Source organism: Nerophis lumbriciformis, linkage group LG30, assembly GCF_033978685.3.
Source record: "Nerophis lumbriciformis linkage group LG30, RoL_Nlum_v2.1, whole genome shotgun sequence".
NCBI lineage: Eukaryota > Metazoa > Chordata > Actinopteri > Syngnathiformes > Syngnathidae > Nerophis > Nerophis lumbriciformis.
In genome coordinates this window covers 310,329-331,050 of record NC_084577.2, presented here as the reverse complement: position 1 = coordinate 331,050, position 20,722 = coordinate 310,329, and the positions used below count along the sequence as shown (strand labels likewise).

Sequence of the window (20,722 nt, the reverse complement as noted above, 5' to 3'; positions counted from 1 at the left end):
TCTTTATTCGAAAAACGTATTAAAATTTTTTTTTATTTACATCAAAATTATGCTGACAATAGCATCGTTATCAGTGAATAAAAATCCAGTGTTTAAAATTCAGTGTAAAAAAAATTTTGTTTCTGAATCAGAACCCTCCAAAGAAAACTGAACAAAAAACAAAAGCTTATGAGAAAAAAGTTATCATATCATAGCATGCAATTACCAAAATCCATCCATCCATATTCTACGGCTTGTCCCTCATTGTTTTTTATTATACGTAAAGTATAGTATTTTTATTGAGCATTGATTGTGCAAAAATGTGATTAATATATATTCAAACAGTATACACGTACAGTACATAGAAGGGGAGACATACTACAAAAGAAAACATTTTTTTCGATTTAACACAATGTAAACAAAACTCAAAAGCAAAAGGCCTATCTCTCCCACAAACCTAAGAGGGCACCAAACCAGACAAATAAAGAAAATAGATAAGTAAAAGGAGAAAAATAATTAAGTGCTTCTATACAGTCATAATATTGATTAGAAAGTAGGGCTGTTAAAATATGAATTAAAGAAATTCAGACATTTTTATACTATTTTTTCAAATGAAATTAGACTTAGACTTATATTTCCTCTTTATTGTCATTCAAATTTGAACTTTACAGTACAGATAAGAACAACATTTTGTTGTATTAGCTAGGGGTGTAATGGTACGTGTATTTGTATTTAACCGTTTCGGTACGGGGGTTTTGGTTCGGTTCGGAGGTGTACCGAACGAGTTTCCACACGAACATATTAAAGGGGAACATTATCACCAGACCTATGTAAGCGTCAATATATACCTTGATGTTGCAGAAAAAAGACCATATATTTTGCTAACCGATTTTTTAGCCGCCTAAGCTAAAGTCTTAACAAGCTGCTCCGCTTCTTCTGCCTCTGTCTCTGTCAGTACTCTACTCTACACACCCAGCATTGTCCCACCCACACAACCATCTGATTGGTTACACGCAGAGCGGTAACATCCAATCAGCAGTGCGTATTCAGAGCGGTAACAGCCAATCAGCAGTGCGTATTCAGAGCGCATGTCGTCAGTGCTTCTGCGGTGGGGTTTGCAGATAGGTGTTGAGCAGGTAAGCATCAGGCAGCGGACTCTCCCCAAATTATAATAGTCAACTACTGGTAACATCACTATGAGCCCGTTGACGTTCTAGAAACAAACGGCAGCTCAGCTCGCTCGCAATCCTGGCTTGAGGTGAAGGATAATTAGTTTTTAGCGTAACGTTAGCTTATTTTGCGGTGTGTGTTACGGACAGCATAACCCTGTCTGTCTGTTATTTCACTTGACCTTTTTCTGTGTTGATTGAGCTGTGTTGAAGTAGCAAAAAAGGACATTATGTTAAATGAAGAGTTTCTGTCTCTGATAGTTGATATAATAATGTAAGTGCATCATAAAGCCTACATGAACTCCATGGTGTTCAGGGATGAATATTCTCTCCTATTGCTATTGTACTATTTTTTCAGCTATAGTTACATTAATCATTAGTAATGGAGCAGCCTAGTTTTGAATGGCAAGGTCCCTGCTATCACATGTTGATACAAATATAACATTTATATAATAAAAATAAACTACAGGCTTCCCAAATGCTGCAATAAATTAAGCATGATGAGTTCACTTGAAACTGTTTAATGTTGCACTTTATATATGTAGAAGAAAAGTTTTGTCATTTTATTTAATCTGAGCAACAACTTGAGGCAGTTTAATGTTGATTAACGTGGGCAGAATTATTATAGCGTTCCCAATGTTAAAAGGATAAAGCCATTGTTTACAAATTTGGTAAATAAATAACCAAAAAAATTTACATTTTGTTGTTTTCTTGCTGTACCGAAAATGAACCGAACCGTGACCTCTAAATCGAGGTACGTACCGAACCGGAATTTTTGTGTACCATTACACCCCTAGCATTAGCTCATGGTAGTGCAAGATAAAAGAGCGATAAGGTGCAGATATAGATAAATATTCAGATAAATATATTGCACTTTTGCATATGCATCCACATTTATGGATGTATGTTATATTGTCTTTATATTCCAGCGAGTTAATCCATTTTTGGGGGGAATTGAGGGGATTATTATGATGCGTTCAAGAGTCTTATGGCCTGAGGGAAGAAGCTGTTACAGAATCTGGAGGTTCTGCTACATAGGCTGCGGAACCTCTTTCTAGAGTCCAGCAGTGAAAACAGTCCTTGGTGGGGGTGAGAGGAGTCTCTGCAGATTTTCGGAGCCCTGGTCAGGCAGCGGCTTTTTGCGATCTCCTGGATAGGAAGAAGAGGAAAACTCCCTCTGGATGTGTAGATTGCAGTCCATTGATAGAGCAGTACAAAGCATTCAACGCTTCTTTAGTGTTGGCACTGGGTGGAATATACACGTCTGTGAATTCCCGGGGTTAATAAAATGGCCTGCATTTTATAGTTAATAGTTGTACATCGGGAGAGCAGTGACATGAGACTATCTTCCCATTGTTGCATCAGTTGTTGTTAGTGTATATGCAAACACCGCCGCCTTTGGATTTACCAGAGTGCGCTGCTCCTGTCTGACCGAAACATTGCTAGTCCCTCGATGCTAACTGCCTCGTTCGGAACGGATGGTTTCAGCAATCCAGCTTCAGGTAGTCCAGGATGTTCTCCAGGGAGCGGACATTTGAAAGCAGGATGGAAGGAAGCGGCGTTCTGTGAGGATTAGCTTTTAGCTTTGTTGTTAGCCCCGCTCGGCATCCCCGTTTCTGCTTCCGATCACACCGCTTCCGTCTCCTCCGTCGACGGTCCCCGCTGGTACTTGGCTCCGCTGCTTCACAGGCCGCTGGATATAGCCGGCGTAGAATTCACATGCTACCGATGAGGTCCAGCGTATACGCATCTTTAGGTCTAAAACCGTTCGATTTATTTATATCTAAAATTGGGACTACGCTGGAAGTTAACTTTGAAATTTTGAAGTTAACTTTGAACTTGCCAAAAGAGTTCCATTACTACCACGAGCTTCTTTCTTGAGTTGAAATTGTCATTGTCAGCATAATTTGACGTAGGGCTGGGCGATGTATCGAATATACTCGATATATCGCGGGTTTGTCTCTGTAGGATATAGAAAATGACTATATCGTGAGTATTCGAGTATACTTTCTCACGCAGTTGCTTTTAGCTGCGGGCATTACACCACAAGCTTTTATCACTCTTTCTTGACTCTGCTTCTCACAGAGATATAAAACAAGAGCACCTTGTTACATACGTCACATACTGTCGCGCGTGCAACGTCATACGCATTCGCCGAGCAGAGAGGTAGTAACATGGGGAAGGTTAGCTGTGATGCTAGCGGAGAGGTGCGAGTGGTAATTACGAAAGAAAGAAGGCGCCAATCTGGTAACAAATGAAGGAAGAATAATTCATTTCCAAGAAAAACAGCACGGAGTCCATCCTCTGGCGGTGGTTTGGCTTCAAGTGGGAAGATGTCGAACAGACAACCATCAAATGTAAAGTGTGCGGCAAAAGCGTTGCTACAAAAAGTAGCAGCACTACTAATTTGTATATCAACATATCAGCCGGTGCCACACCCAACAAAATGCACTGAACCAATTGAGCCTGGCGTCTTCCATTTCCAGATCAACACCGTATGAAAAAAATAGTCAACAACAGAAGGAGAAAACGTCCGCAGGAACCTACCACATAGCGAAGGACATACACTATTTGATTTCCTATTATGCAGCTCATTTTTATTTTACACTTTTTGAAATATCTTGTGTGACATCATGCACAAAAGTGCACTTTATTTGTTTAAAAATATTGTAGTGGTGTTCTGTACAAAAAGTGCACTTTAATTTAGTGTTGTTTTGATATGTCATCTTAGTGACATCATGCACAAACGTGCACTAATAGCTTGTTTGAAAATGTTTCTGACAATCTTGCACTTTCTGTTTTGAAATGACATGAATGTTTGTGCCACTGCTTAATAACTCTTTAATAAATACCATCCATCCATCCATTTTCTACCGCTTGTCCCTTTTGGGGTAGCGGGGGGTGCTGGAGCCTATCTCAGCTGCATTCGGGCGGAAGGCGGGGTACACCCTGGACAAGTCGCCACCTCATCGCAGCGCCAACACAGATAGACAGACAACCTTCACACTCACATTCACACACTAGGGTCAATACAGTTGTGGTAAATTGACTTAGTTGTGATTTCCCTCTCTGCATGAAAGTTAAAAATGAGCATATATTAATGCAGTATGAACAAGAATGTTTTAATGTAAACACATAGAATCATCACACTGGTGTGGTTATATGCATCAAGTGTTCATTCAAGGCTAAGACAAAATATCGAGATCTACGTATATCGTGTATCGTGACATTGATATTGATAGATAGAATTACTTTATTCATCCCTGGGGGAAAGTCAGCACCACAGTTCCATCCATCCATCCATTTTCTACCGCTTATTCCCTTTGGGGTCGCGGGGGGCGCTGGAGCCTATCTCAGCTACAATCGGGCGGAAGGCGGGGTACACCCTGGACAAGTCGCCACCTCATCGCAGGGCCAACACAGATAGACAGACAACATTCACACTCACATCCACACACTAGGGCCAATTTAGTGTTGCCAATCAACTTATCCCCAGGTGCATGTCTTTGGAGGTGGGAGGAAGCTCACAATAAACAATAAACATTTAGGTATTTTTTTTACATGTGAATAATATAAATACAGTCTATTATACAGCATTATTCACATGTGAATAATATAAATACAGTCTATTATACATTTAAGTACAGTCAAAAAGGAACATATGCATTATACAGTCTATACATACAGTTTATACATAATAAAAGGCCATATCGCTCAGCCCTAATATGATGTAAAAAAAAAAATTAAGTTCACAAAATTCAAACGCAAAAACTTTAGTTACATAAATTCAGTGTAAAAAAAAAAAAAAAAAAGCTTTTGTAAAAAAGAAACAAATGAACCTCCATTGGTTACCAGAGCCAAACCATTACACTATCAATTAGAGATGTCCGATAATGGCTTTTTTGCCGATATTCCGATATTGTCCAACCCTTAATTACCGATTCCGATATCAACCGATACCGATATATACAGTCGTGGAATTAACACATTATTATGCCTAATTTTGTTGTGATGCCCCGCTGGATGCATTAAACAATGTAACAAGGTTTTCCAAAATAAATCAACTCAAGTTATGGAAAAAAATGCCAACATGGCACTGCCATATTTATTATTGAAGTCACAAAGTGCATTATTTTTTTTAACATGCCTCAAAACAGCAGCTTGGAATTTGGGACATGCTCTCCCTGAGAGAGCATGAGGAGGTTGAGGTGGGCGGGGTTTGGGGTAGCGGGGGGTATATATTGTAGCGTCCCAGAAGAGTTAGTGCTGCAAGGGGTTCTGGGTATTTGTTCTGTTGTGTTTATGTTGTGTTACGGTGCGGATGTTCTCCCGAAATGTGTTTGTCATTCTTGTTTGGTGTGGGTTCACAGTGTGGCGCATATTTGTAACAGTGTTAAAGTTGTTTATACGGCCACACTCAGTGTGACCTGTATGGATGTTGACCAAGTATGACTCGCATTCACTTGTGTGTGTGAAAAGCTGTAGATATTATGTGATTGGGCCGGCACGCAAAGGCAGTGCCTTTTAAGGTTTATTGGCGCTCTGTACTTCTCCCTACGTCCGTGTACCACTCCGTACAGCTGCGTTTTAAAAAGTCATAAATTTTACTTTTTGAAACCGATACCGATAACTTCCGATATTACATTTTAAAGCATTTATCGGCAGATAATATCGGCAGCCCTATATTATCGGACATCTCTAATAAATACAGTCTATTATACAGAATTATTCACTTGTGAATAATATAAATACAGTCTATTATACAGCATTATTCACATGTGAATAATATAAATACAGTCTATTATACATTTAAGTACAGTCAAAAAGGAACATATGCATTATACAGTCTATACATACAGTTTATACATAATAAAAGGCCATATCGCTCAGCCCTAATATGATGTAAAAAAAAAAAATTAAGTTCACAAAATTCAAACGCAAAAACTTTAGTTACATAAATTCAGTGTAAAAAAAAAAAGAAAAAAAAAGCTTTTGTAATAAAGAAACAAATGAACCTCCATTGGTTACCAGAGCCAAACCATTACACTATCAATTAGAGATGTCCGATAATGGCTTTTTTGCCGATATTCCAATATTGTCCAACCCTTAATTACCGATTCCGATATCAACCGATACCGATATATACAGTCGTGGAATTAACACATTATTATGCCTAATTTTGTTGTGATGCCCCGCTGGATGCATTAAACAATGTAACAAGGTTTTCCAAAATAAATCAACTCAAGTTATGGAAAAAAATGCCAACATGGCACTGCCATATTTATTATTGAAGTCACAAAGTGCATTATTTTTTTTAACATGCCTCAAAACAGCAGCTTGGAATTTGGGACATGCTCTCCCTGAGAGAGCATGAGGAGGTTGAGGTGGGCGGGGTTTGGGGTAGCGGGGGGTGTATATTGTAGCGTCCCAGAAGAGTTAGTGCTGCAAGGGGTTCTGGGTATTTGTTCTGTTTTGTTTATGTTGTGTTACAGTGCGGATGTTCTCCCGAAATGTGTTTGTCATTCTTGTTTGGTGTGGGTCCACAGTGTGGCGCATATTTGCAACAGTGTTAAAGTTGTTTATACGGCCACACTCAGTATGACCTGTATGGCTGTTGACCAAGTATGACTTGCATTCACTCGTGTGTGTGAAAAGCCGTAGATATTATGTGATTGGGCCGGCACGCAAAGGCAGTGCCTTTTAAGGTTTATTGGCGCTCTGTACTTCTCCCTACGTCCGTGTACCACTCCGTACCACTTTAAAAAGTCATAAATTTTACTTTTTGAAACCGATACCGATAATTTCCGATAATACATTTTAAAGCATTTATCGGCAGATAATATCGGCAGGCCTATATTATCGGACATCTCTAATAAATACAGTCTATTATACAGAATTATTCACTTGTGAATAATATAAATACAGTCTTATTATACAGCATTATTCACATGTGAATAATATAAATGCAGTCTATTATACAGCATTATTCACATGCAAATAATATAAATACAGTCTATTAAACATTTAAGTACAGTCAAAAAGGAACATATGCATTATACAGTCTATACATACAGTTTATACATAATAAAAGGCCATATCGCTCATCCTAATTTGATGTAAAAAAAAAAAATTAAGTTCACAAAATTCAAACGCAAAAACTTTAGTTACATAAATTCAGTGTAAAAAAAAAAAAAAAAAAAAAGCTTTCGTAATAAAGAAACAAATTAACCTCCATTGGTTACCAGAGCCAAACCATTACGCTGTCAATATATTGTAATACTAAAAACTGATGTTCAAACATTAAATAATTTCACCTAGTGTGGTGTTCGGGTCTGTGGGACCCGTTTTCATTTTTTATTAAAAGAAAAATGATACAATTAATTAATTTTTTAAACTGAGACTCACTGACTTTGGCTCATTTTCTGTGAAGAACATATATCAGAATACATATTTAATGATCACACACCATACACCCCCACTACACATTTCTATTGCATATAAAATGTCCAGGTCCACTGGACCCGGGGCTAATAGAAATGTGGAAAATGATGTTCTGTGTAACACACACACACACACAGCAGGCCTAGACAGGAGGAGGACAGAGTGTAGGTAAACAGTGAAGTGAAGTGAATTATATTTATATAGCGCTTTTCTCTAGTGACTCAAAGCGTTTTACATAGTGAAACCCAATATCTAAGTTACATTTAAAGCAGTGTGGGTGGCACTGGGAGCAGGTGGGTAAAGTGTCAACAGCAGTAACTAGGATGGCGGATGCGGGGATTGAACCTGCAACCCTCAAGTTGCTGGCACGGCCGCTCTACCAACCGAGCTATATCGCCCCAGTGAACATCAGAGGGTCAAATGTGCGAGAAAATGAGAGCAGACAGTGTTGACAAACAACGTTACAACCTTGTGTGGGAACCGCAGGTGCAGAAACACAAAAGAAGAATCCCTGTGGGATGCAGAAACTGGCAGAGAAATGTTCCGTGCAACGTTCATATTGTTACTCAGCCAGCGTTTGTGGGTCTGATGGACCCGTTGCATTTTGTGGCTTTTAATGCCTCACAATCACACATTTTTATGTTAAAATACTGAACAGATGTTTATTGAGATAAGGTAAACATCTGTTCAGTATTTTAACATAAAAGTGTTTGATTGTGAGGCATTAAAAGCCACAAAATGATCCAACAGGCCCACAAACGCTGGCTGAGTAACAACAATATGAACATTACACAAGTCATCTCTAGTTGAGATGTGTTTCCTTGTTGTTGTTCAACTCGGACATATTTAACAGATTCTAATAAATCATATTGTCGTCCAAAGTATGTTAGAAGTGAGGGTCAGCAGGTCAGGATGAGCCATTTAGTTTGTATCTTTGATAAGATGGAGACAGTACTTACCATGGAGTCATCATAGGCACATCACAGTTGAAGCTTGGCAGAGTTACTCACACAACTGCTAGTTTTAACGTGTATTGTACGGACGAGGTGATACTTCTGTCAACAATATAGGCACACAATGACAACAAACATCTCACTGGTTTGTTTGTCGCTTTCTCGCTTAGCGGCTAATTGCTAGCATTGTCAGCTAACTTCACCTGGAGGTTTTCCTGGTCATCCACCAACAGGAAGCTCCGTACGCCGCCCGGATGCTCGTTTGCTTTCACCGGGCACAGTGGTATTTCCTCCGTGGATGTCATCAGCATTTCGGACATCGTTATTCCGATGGTATAAAAGCACGTTGTTTGACAACAGAGCGATAGCGAAAGTTGAACCCCGACTACTGACGTCATTCACAACAACAGCGCGTGCAATGCTAGAAGGGGAGGAGCCAAAGCGGACGCACCCAATGACGCGGCACGTCGGCTCATCCGGTGGCTCTTGGGCGACACCTAGTGGCAAAATGACTGAGTGACAACCGTGCTGAGGACGAATCACTCTTGCTGAAGTGCCTCATTTCTCTGACAAAAACACTTATTTATTGGGGATAAGGCACTGTTCATATTTGCAGAAATACAACAACCAACATGTCATAGTGTGTGACTAATTATACTAAGTAGTGCTTCTACAGTATGCTGGATTTGCTTGTTCATGTTCATTAAATATTTGTTAGCACAGATCTATAAATATCACATGTCACTAAATGGCTTAAGGCGGCGCCACCACTCCTAATATGCTATAAAAAGAGTTATCCCTTCATTTACTCTGCTAGAAGGAACCCACAATCGTAAATTACAGTTCATCCAGAAAGTATTGACAGCCCTTCAATTTTACCAAAATGGAAAGCATTCCACAATGGAATTAATTCATTTTTTAACCCAAAAATTCTACACACAATATCCAATGATGTCAATGTGAAAACGTTTTTTTTGTTGTTGTTTTTTTTTTAGAATTTTTTGCACATTTATTAAAAATAAAAAAATAACATGTACACGGTGGAACAGGGGTTAGTGCATGTGCCTCACAATACGAAGGTCCTGAGTAGTCCTGAGTTCAATCCCGGGCTCGGGATCTTTCTGTGTGGAGTTTGCATGTTCTCCCGTGACTGCGTGGGTTCCCTCCGGGTACTCCGGCTTCCTCCCACCTCCAAAGACATGCACCTGGGGATAAGTTGATTGGCAACACTAAATTGGCCCTAGTGTGTGAATGTTGTCGGTCTATCTGTGTTGGCCCTGTGATGAGGTGGCGACTTGTCCAGGGTGTACCCCGCCTTCCGCCCGAATGCAGCTGAGATAGGCTCCAGCAGCCCCCGCGACCCCAAAAGAGACAAGCGGTAGAAAATGGATGGATGTATGTACAAAAGGGAGCTAAGGGGCATCTTGTTTCAACTGAACATCCTTGAGATGTTCATACAGCTTAATTGGAGTCCGCCTGTGGTAAATTCAGTTGTTTGGACATGATTTGGAAAGGCACACACCATAAGTGGCAGAGCACAAACCAAGAATGAAGTCAAATGAAATGTCTGTAGACCTCCGAGACAGGATTGTCTGGAGGCGTAAATCTGGGGAAGGGCACAGAAAAATATCTGCTGCCTTTAAGGTCCCAATGAGCACAGTGGCCTCCATCACACTTAAAGGGGTACTGCACATTTTTTGGAATTTTGCTTCCATCCATCCATTTTCTACTGCTTGTCCCTATCGGGGTCGCAGGGTGTGATGGAGCCTATCTCAGCTGCATTCAGGCAGAAGGCGGGGCACACCCTGGACATTTCGCCTCCTCATCGCAGGGCCAACACAGATAGACAGACAACATTCACACTCACATTCACACACTAGAGCCAATTTAGTGTTGCCAATCAACTTCCATCCATCCATCCATTTTCTACCTGCCAACTATACTTCATTTATGTTCCGTAACCTGTATAATAACTGAGCTGTAGCGACGTTGTTATTGTAAGAGCTAACACTGAAGAACTCTTTTTCTAACACGTCGTCTTGGGATGCCATACTACGGCATTAGCCATAAGCTAGCTATGGCAAAAGATAAGATGGCTGAAAAACATGAGCAATCATATTACGGTATCTGTAAATTATTAGCTAACCATTACATGTTTGTTTGTACACTGCTAGCTTGACAGTGTGTACTGTAGTTGTAATAACACGCAGGGTGTGCTGGGTGTATCATGATCAATGTTAAAGTGACTCACTGTTTGGGCCAGCTGGCCTGGGAAGTTTTTTCAAGTTGACTCTGGGTAAGCACACCATATATGTCGGCATAGCTTGGCTCCAAGTTTCACAATTATACCAGCAAGTGAAGCCGGCCTCACTCTCTCGGCTTACGTCTGTTGCAACGTTTCACTCTCTGTTCATGCTCGCTTCTATAACCAATAGTTCATCCTACGTATATTCAGCTTCAAAAAGATTAGGTCGTGAATCCTTATTTGTCCAAAAATAGTCGTCTTTGTTGTCTGTTACCAAGTCTGCCATGACAAACAGACTCGCATTTGTTGCCGGAAGTTCCAGTAATGCATAAAATGACCAAAATAAGCTAAATATTGAACATATTACATATTGTTATGAACGTGTCTGTTACTACATTATATACATATTTGCAGTGTGTATATAAAACGTTAATGGAGCGTTTTGAAGTTGTTTTAGAGGGCTTTGAAGGCTACAACGGTGACTCCCATTAGCCGCATTTTGCAAGCGTGTTTTATCATCTTTAGACAAGACATGTTTGTTCTGGTTCCGGTTCACCGTGCGTGACTGCTCGCTGACTGCTCGCTGTTTCGAAAAAGCTAAGTATCGTTCTATTTGTGTGCTTTTAAATTGTTCTGCAGCTTTCTTTATTACTTTCTCAACATATTTAGTAGTACTATTTAACTTGCAAATCACCCGATCTCTGTCTCTCCACCCCTCCCGCAGCTAGCTAGCAGCTAGCTGCTAAGCTAACGAAGCTAGCGCGGAGAAAGGCGTCGCCGGGCGCCGGTCAAAAGGAGTCTACTCCTGCACACCGTGACCAGGACTTCTCGGAAGACAGCAGGAACTTCACTCGGTGACAGAAAACACCGTGAGTATGGCTTCCTGCGCGTCTTGCACCTTACTCACGGAGAGGCTGGCTCTGCTAGAGGGCCGTGTCCGCCAGTTAGAGCAGAGTAATCTCGTAACTTTAGATGTTGCGGACACATCTGCTAGCGTTAGCTGTAGCGAGCTAACTAGCCCAGCCTGTAGCAGTCCTAAGCGGCCTACAAGCTACGGTGTACCGGTTGAGACGCATAATAGATTTAGCTCTTTAGCTAGTCCTACACCCCAGTCTACCGGGCACCACACCTTAGTCATAGGGGACTCCATCACCCGAAACATAAAGCTTAGCAAACCAGCCACAATTAAGTGCATCCCGGGGGCCCGAGCACCTGACATTGAGGCTAATCTTAGGGAGCTAACTCGCAACAGGCCTAGTAAACACGTACGACAGGCTAATCGCACCACTAGTTATGCGAATATAGTTGTACACGTTGGCTCCAATGACACTAGAATGAGACAGTCAGAGATTACAAAGAGAAACATAGCCAGGACTTGTGATCTCGCTAGAAAGATGTCCAGGCATCGAGTAATTGTCTCTGGCCCCCTGCCTGCGAGAGGCAATGATGAGAGATATAGCAGATTAGTCTCGCTTAACAAGTGGCTGGCTAGCTTCTGTAGACAACAGGGACTAACGTTTATTGATAATTGGCCCTCTTTCTGGGGCAAACCAGGCTTGCTGATGAGGGACGGCCTTCACCCTAACCAGGAAGGCGCCATCATCCTGTCTAAGAATATAGACTACTGTTTAAGTCACATTTGACTAACTACACTAGAGCAAGCCCGGTCACAGGCAATTACAGAGCCTGCTAGTCCGGGTGAGGAGTCAGTTAAGCTAGAACTAGCCAGCACCAGGCTGGATAATTCCTGTACGCATAGCAATTTTCTTAGAATAACACACAACTCACATAATGTGTTTTCTGTTGTGAATGTGTCCGGGGTAGATATGCATTCTACTGAGGTGGCAAATCATGATGCGTTCAGTCGATCGCAGCATCAAGCAAACAATCTGAAAATTCCCGTCGTATCAATTCCTAGATATGGTCGAAACTATTTAAAGTGCACTACGTATAATAAACGCAACATTATTAATATTTCTACTACGGATAATTTAAACAAAAACTCGTCAAAACAGCCCAATACTTATAATATGGGCTTTTTAAACATAAGATCATTGTCTCCCAAAACGTTATTAGTTAATGAGGTCATTAGAGACAACAATCTTAACGTCATTGGTCTTAGCGAAACCTGGCTCAAACCAGACGAATTTTTTGCGCTAAATGAGGCATCTCCTCCTAACTATACGAATGCGCATATTGCCCGTCCCCTTAAAAGGGGTGGGGGGGTCGCACTAATATACAATGAAAACTTTAACCTTACCCCTAACCTAAATAATAAATACAAATCGTTTGAGGTGCTTACTATGAGGTCTGTCGCACCGCTGCCTCTCGATATGGCTGTTATCTACCGCCCCCCAGGGCCCTACTCGGACTTTATTAATGAATTCTCAGAGTTCGTTGCTGATCTAGTGACGCACGCAGACAATATAATCATAATGGGGGACTTTAATATCCATATGAATACCCCATCGGACCCTCAGTGCGTGGCGCTCCAGACTATAATTGATAGCTGTGGTCTTACACAAATAATAAATGAACCTACGCATCGCAACGGCAATACGATAGATCTAGTGCTGGTCAGGGGTGTCACCACCTCCAAAGTTATGGTACTCCCGTATACTAAAGTAATGTCCGATCATTACCTTATAAAATTCGAAGTTCTGACTCATTGTCAACAAACTAATAATAATAATAACTGCTATAGCAGCCGCAACATTAATGCCGCCACAACGATGACTCTTGCTGACCTACTGCCTTCGGTAATGGCACCATTCCCAAATTATGTCGGCTCTATTGATAACCTCACTAACAACTTTGACAATGCCCTGCGCAAAACCATTGATAGTATAGCACCGCTAAAACAAAAAAGGGCCCCTAAAAGGCGCACCCCATGGTTTACAGAGGAAACCAGAGCTCATAAATTATCATGTAGAAAGTTGGAACGCAAATGGCGCGCGACCAAGCTTGAGGTTTTCCATCAATCATGGAGTGATAGTTTAATATCGTATAAACGCATGCTTACCTTAGCTAAAGCTAAATATTACTCAAATCTCATCCGCCTCAACAAAAACGACCCTAAATTTTTGTTTAGTACAGTAGCATCGCTAACCCAACAAGGGACTCCTCCCAATAGCTCCACCCACTCGGCAGATGACTTTATGAATTTCTTTAATAAGAAAATTGAACTCATTAGAAAGGAGATTAAAGACAACGCATCCCAGCTACAACTGGGTTCTATGAACACAGATACAACTGTATCTACGACGGATACTGCAATACAAAATAGTCTCTCTCTTTTTGATGAAATAACATTAGAGGAACTATTACAGCGTGTAAGTGGGATAAAACAAACAACATGTTTACTTGACCCACTTCCTGGGAAACTTATCAAGGAGCTTTTTGTATTATTAGGTCTATCAGTGCTAAATATTATAAACTTATCACTTTCCTCTGGCACTGTTCCCCTAGCATTCAAGAAAGCGGTTATTCATCCTCTGCTCAAAAGACCTAACCTTGATCCTGACCTCATGGTAAACTACCGACCGGTGTCCCACCTTCCCTTTATTTCGAAAATCCTCGAAAAAATTGTCGCACAGCAGCTAAATGAACACTTAGTGTCTAACAATCTCTGTGAACCTTTTCAATCCGGTTTCAGGGCAAATCACTCTACGGAGACAGCCCTCGCAAAAATGACTAATGATCTACTGCTAATGATGGATTCTGATGCGTCATCTATGTTGCTGCTTCTTGATCTTAGCGCTGCTTTCGATACCGTCGATCATAATATTTTATTAGAGCGTATCAAAACACGTATTGGTATGTCAGACTTAGCTTTGTCGTGGTTTAACTCTTATCTTACTGACAGGATGCAATGCGTCTCCCATAATAATGTGACCTCGGACTATGTTAAGGTAACGTGCGGAGTTCCTCAGGGTTCGGTTCTTGGCCCTGCACTCTTTAGTATTTACATGCTGCCGCTAGGCGACATCATACGCAAATACGGTGTTAGCTTTCATTGCTATGCTGATGACACCCAACTCTACATGCCCCTAAAGCTGACCAACACGCCGGATTGTAGTCAGCTGGAGGCGTGTCTTAATGAAATTAAACAATGGATGTCCGCTAACTTCTTGCAACTCAACGCCAAGAAAACGGAAATGCTGATTATCGGTCCTGCTAAACACCGACATTTATTTGATAATACCACCTTAACATTTGACAACCAAACAATTACACAAGGCGAATCAGTAAAGAATCTGGGTATTATCTTCCACCCAACTCTCTCCTTTGAATCACACATTAAGAGTGTTACTAAAACGGCCTTCTTTCATCTCCGTAATATCGCTAAAATTCGTTCTATTTTATCCACTAGCGACGCTGAGATCATTATTCATGCGTTCGTTACGTCTCGTCTCGACTACTGTAACGTATTATTTTCGGGTCTCCCTATGTCTAGCATTAAAAAATTACAGTTGGTACAAAATGCGGCTGCTAGACTTTTGACAAGAACAAGAAAGTTTGATCATATTACGCCTATACTGGCTCACCTGCACTGGCTTCCTGTGCACTTAAGAAGTGACTTTAAGGTTTTACTACTTACGTATAAAATACTACACGGTCTAGCTCCGTCCTATCTTGTCGATTGCATTGTACCATATGTCCCGGCAAGAAATCTGCGTTCAAAGAACTCCGGCTTATTAGTGATTCCCAGAGCCCAAAAAAAGTCTGCGGGCTATAGAGCGTTTTCTATTGGGGCTCCAGTACTATGGAATGCCCTCCCGGTAACAATTAGAGATGCTACCTCAGTAGAAGCATTTAAGTCCCATCTTAAAACTCATTTGTATACTCTAGCCTTTAAATAGCCCCCCTGTTAGACCAGTTGATCTGCCGTTTCTTTTCTTTTCTCCTCTGCTCCCCTTTTCCTTGAGGGGGCGGGGGCACAGGTCCGGTGGCCATGGATGAAGTGCTGGCTGTCCAGAGTCGGGACCCGGGGTGGACCGCTCGCCTGTGCATCGGCTGGGAACATCTCTACGCTGCTGACCCGTCTCCGCTCGGGATGGTGTCCTGCTGGCCCCACTATGGACTGGACTCTTACTATTATGTTGGATCCACTATGGACTGGACTCTCACAATATTATGTCAGACCCACTCGACATCCATTGCTTTCGGTCTCCCCTAGAGGGGGGGGGTTACCCACATATGCGGTCCTCTCCAAGGTTTCTCATAGTCATTCACATCGACGTCCCACTGGGGTGAGTTTTTCCTTGCCCGTATGTGGGCTTTGTACCGAGGATGTCGTTGTGGCTTGTGCAGCCCTTTGAGACACTTGTGATTTCGGGCTATATAAATAAAGATTGATTGATTGTCTCTCGTAATGATTGTAAACGATAGGCTGACTTCCGTAAAAAAGTGCAGTTCCCCTTTAAATAGAAGAAGTCTGAAACCAATAGGACTCTTCCTAGAGGTGAGCATCTAAACTGAGTGATCGAGGGAGAAGAGACCTAGTCCAGGAGGTGACCAAGAACCCAATGGTCAGTCTGTCAGAACTACAGCATTCTTCTGTGGAGAGAGGAGAACCTTCCAGAAGGACAACCGTCTCTGCAGCAACCTACCAATCGGGCCTGAATGGTATAGTGGCCGTATAGAAGCCATTCCTTCGTAAAAGTTTGCCAAAATGCACCTTAAAGACTCTCAGACCATGAGAAATAAAATCTTTCATCACCAGGCCAATACCAGTGAAGCTCGGTGGTGGCAGCATCATGCTGTAGGGATGTTTTTCAAGGGCAGGAAGTGGGAGACTTGTTAGGACAGATAGATAGATGGATGGATAGATAGATAGTACAGAGGGAAAGGTGAATGCAGTAATGCACAGAAATATCCTAGATGATCCTGATGGAGCTTGAGATGTGCTGCAAAGAGGAATCAATCAATCAATGTTTATTTATATAACCCTAAATCACAAGTCTCTCAAAGGGCTGCACAAGCCACAACGACATCCTCGGTACAGAGCCCACATAAGGGCAAGGAAAACTCACCCCAGTGGGACGTCGATGTGAATGACTATGAGAAACCTTGGAGAGGACCGCATATGTGGGTAACCCCCATCCCCTCTAGGGGAGACCGAAAGCAATGGATGTCGAGTGGGTCTGACATAATATTGTCAAAGTCCAGTCCATAGTGGATCTAACATAATAGTGAGAGTCCAGTCCATAGTGGGGCCAGCAGGAAACCATCCCGAGCGGAGACGGGTCAGCAGCGCAGAGATGTCCCCAACCGATGCACAGGTGAGCGGTCCACCCCGGGTCCCGACTCTGGACAGCCAGCACTTCATCCATGGCCAAACTGCTGATTGATGTGCCCAGCTTGTGGCATTATATTAAAAAAGTCTTAAGGCAGTGATTGTTGCTAAAGGTGCATCAACAAAGTATTGAGCAAAGACTGTGAATACGTATGTGCATGTGATTTTTTTATATTTAATACTTTTGGAAAAAATTCTAAAAAAAAAAAAAAAAAAGGTTTTCACATTGTGTGTAAAATTTTGAGGACAAACATTTGTGTATTTCATGTTGGAACAAGGCTGTAACAAAATAAAAATGTGGGAAAAGTGACAAGCTATAAACACTTTCCTGATGCACAGTATATATAATCCACACAGTGTGGATAATTAGATTCATAGTTGATTGTATTGAGGTTTTTTTCTGGGGGTCCAAAATGCACTATATCCTTGAATCAGGGGTGTCCAAAGTGCAGCTCTGTAGCACACTTGTTTGTTGTTGTTTTCTACTGTTCTGATAAGAAAACAGGACTGTTTCCCCTCATAGAACAAACAATAATACCAATATAGTGCCATCCAATAAAATGTGTTTAAAGTTAAAGTTAAAGTACCAATGATTGTCACACAGACACTAGGTGTGGCAAAATTATTCTCTGCATTTGACCCATCACCCTTGATCACCCCCTGGGAAGTGAGGGGAGCAGTGGGCAGCAGCGGTGGCCGCGCCCGGGAATCATTTTTGGTGATTTAACCCCCAATTCAAACCCTTGATGCTGAGTGCCAAGCAGGGAGGTAATGGGTCCCATTTGTATAGTCTCTGGTATGACTCGGCCGGGGTTTGAACTCCCAACCTTCCGATCTCAGAGCAGACACTCTAACCACTAGGCCACTGTTAATATATTAATCAATTTACAGCACTACTTTTCCTTTATTTTTAATTCTGTCTTTAATGTATACGATTTTAAACCGTCAGCCTGAAAACAACATAAAAAGCCAAGAATTTTGGCATTTTATACTTTACACATGTCTGCTATAAGAGGTGTGCAATGCGGCACTTTTTAGAATGTGCTTCTTAATGAAAGTGGCTGCTAAGAGTTAGAGATGGTCCCAGCCTAACTTAATCATTATAGTCTGAAAGAATCAATTATGGCTCCTCTCTCATTGCTCCTGATTAATGAATAATTAAAGGCCCTGGCTGCATGGCTTATAATGGCCATTCCACCAAATCTAAATGTATAAATGTGTGATAAAAGGAAATGTAAAATACTTATTTTTTATCAAGGAACATTTCTTGCACAATGATCTTATCACATTTTTATTGAAATTATTATTATTATTATTTCCTCTATTATTGCCTCTGCCCACCTTCTATAATTGGACTTTACCATGAAATATAATCATTGCAATTTTCCGATTTTTTTCACATACTTGTGTTACTTCTTTTCCCAGAAAATATTTAAGTTTATCTTCCAAAAAAACAAAATATTTCGTTAAAACTCACACATTAGTACCAAGTACCAAGTAAAATGACGCCGAGGTGTCAGCAAAATTTGCAAAAAAGGGTGGAATAATACATAATATTACTATTATTACTACAGTGCATGTGCCTCACAATATGATGGTGTCCAGGGTGTACACCGCCTTCCGCCCGAATGCAGCTGAAATAGGCTCCAGCGACCCCGAAAGGGACAAGTGGTAGATAATGGATGGATGGATGGATTTTCAGAATGTGCTTGTTCTATTTTTAAACAAAGAAAACAATCTGAAGTCGTCTTTATTTTTAAGTTATTGTGCCGTGATTTTACCAATCCGGCCCACTTGGGAGTAGATTTTTCTCCACGTGGCCCCCCGATCTAAAATGGTTTAAAGGGTTATCCGGCTTAGTGTAGACATAGCCTGAGTTAGCATGTGTAAAGTGCGAGCGCCTGCGATAATTAGCTGAAAAAGGTAGCATGCTAATGTAATAACCATGGTATGACAACTGTGGGGAGAGGAAAAAAGGGTGGAATAATTAATATTATTCATCATCGGCGGTCACTCGAACGTGTATGACGATCCTCTTGGTAGGGGTGTATCCCTTTATGGAGGATGCCTGTGCGGGACTTTGTTTAACGTGGGGAGACTGGTGCACAGACAGTCACCACACGATCCTTGACAGAGTCGGGTCAGGGTCCAGTGGCATGGAGTCCAAGACGACTGGGGACCCTTTTCTGCTGCAGCCTTCTTCCGCCTTCGCAGCCGTTGTGGTAGTTTTTAAATCTACCGTCTTCCGCCTGTTCCGCCGTTGAGGTCTTCACCGTATCCCTGGCTAGGGGGCAGTCAGGTACTAGGTACCTGGGGTAACAGTAGTAAAGGGGTTAACCTCCTAGTGCCCCAAGACCCCATAGAGGAGCCTCCACTGCCGGATGCACTTTAACGTCATGCCCAGGACACTAAAATTAGGGTTAGGGTATATTTATATTTATATTTATTTATTTAGGGGTATATACGTACATTTTCAGAATGTGCTCGTTCTATTTTCGAACAAAGAAAACAATCTGAAGACGTCTTTATTTTTAAGTTATCGTGCCGTGATTTCACCAGTCCGGCCCACTTGGGAGTAGATTTTTCTCCACGTGGCCCCCCCCCCCCATCTAAAATGAGTTTGACACCCCTGCTTTAAGGGGTTATCCGGCTTAGTGTAGACATAGCCTGAGTTAGCATGTGTAAAGTGCGAGCGCCTGCGATAAATAGCTGAAAAAGGTAGCATGCTAAGGTAATAACTAGGGATGTCCGATAATATCGGACTGCCGATATTATCGGCCGTTAAATGCTTTAAAATGTAATATCGGAAATTATCGATATTATCGGCCGATAAATGCTTTAAAATGTAATATCGGAAATTATTGGTATTGGTTTCAAAATTATCGGTTTCAAAAAGTAAAATTTATGACTGTACAGAGCGCCAATAAACCTTAAAGGCACTGCCTTTGCGTGCCGGCCCAGTCACATAATATCTACGGCTTTTCACACACACAAGTGAATGCAAATGCATACTTGCTCAACAGCCATACAGGCCACACTGAGAGTGGCCGTATAAACAACTTTAACACTGTTACAAATATGCGCCACACTGTGAACCCACACCAAACAAGATTGACAAACACAATTCGGGAGAACATCTGCACCGTAACACAACATAAACACAACAGAACAAATACCCAGAACCCCTTGCAGCACTAACTCTTCCGGGACGCTACAATATACACCCCTGCCCCAACCCCGCCCACCTCAACCTCCTCATGATCTCTCAGGGAGAACATGTCCCAAATTCCAAGCTGCTGTTTTGAGGCATGTTAAAAATAATAATGCACTTTGTGACTTCAATAATAAATATGGCAGTGCCATGTTGGCATTTTTTTTCCATAACTTGAGTTGATTTATTTTGGAAAACCTTGTTACATTGTTTAATGCATCCAGCGGGGCATCACAACAAAATTAGTCATAATAATGTGTTAATTCCACGACTGTATATTTCGGTATCGGTTGATATCGGAATCGGTAATTAAGAGTTGGACATTATCGGATATCGGCAAAAAAGCCATTATCGGACATGTCTAGTAATAACCATGGTATGACAACTGTGGGGAGAGGAAAAAAGGGTGGAATAATAAATATTTTA

The 20,722-nt window shown here is 41.5% G+C and overlaps 1 protein-coding gene across 2 annotated transcripts in view; it reads right to left on the bottom strand.

The window, feature by feature from the left end:
- The window catches only part of LOC133572530 (zinc finger FYVE domain-containing protein 1), a 40,026-nt gene extending 31,096 nt beyond the window's left edge, over nt 1-8,930 (bottom strand). Inside the window, exon 1 of one of the 2 annotated variants that reach the window (XM_061925334.2) lies at nt 8,746-8,930. In XM_061925334.2, coding sequence (XP_061781318.1) covers nt 8,746-8,862 — 117 coding nt within the window. In that variant the 5' untranslated portion in view covers nt 8,863-8,930. Of the gene's footprint in view, nt 1-8,548 lie in introns of both variants that reach the window. The other variant, XM_061925337.2, reaches the window with a different exon arrangement.
- Between the last annotated feature and the right edge of the window lie 11,792 nt (nt 8,931-20,722).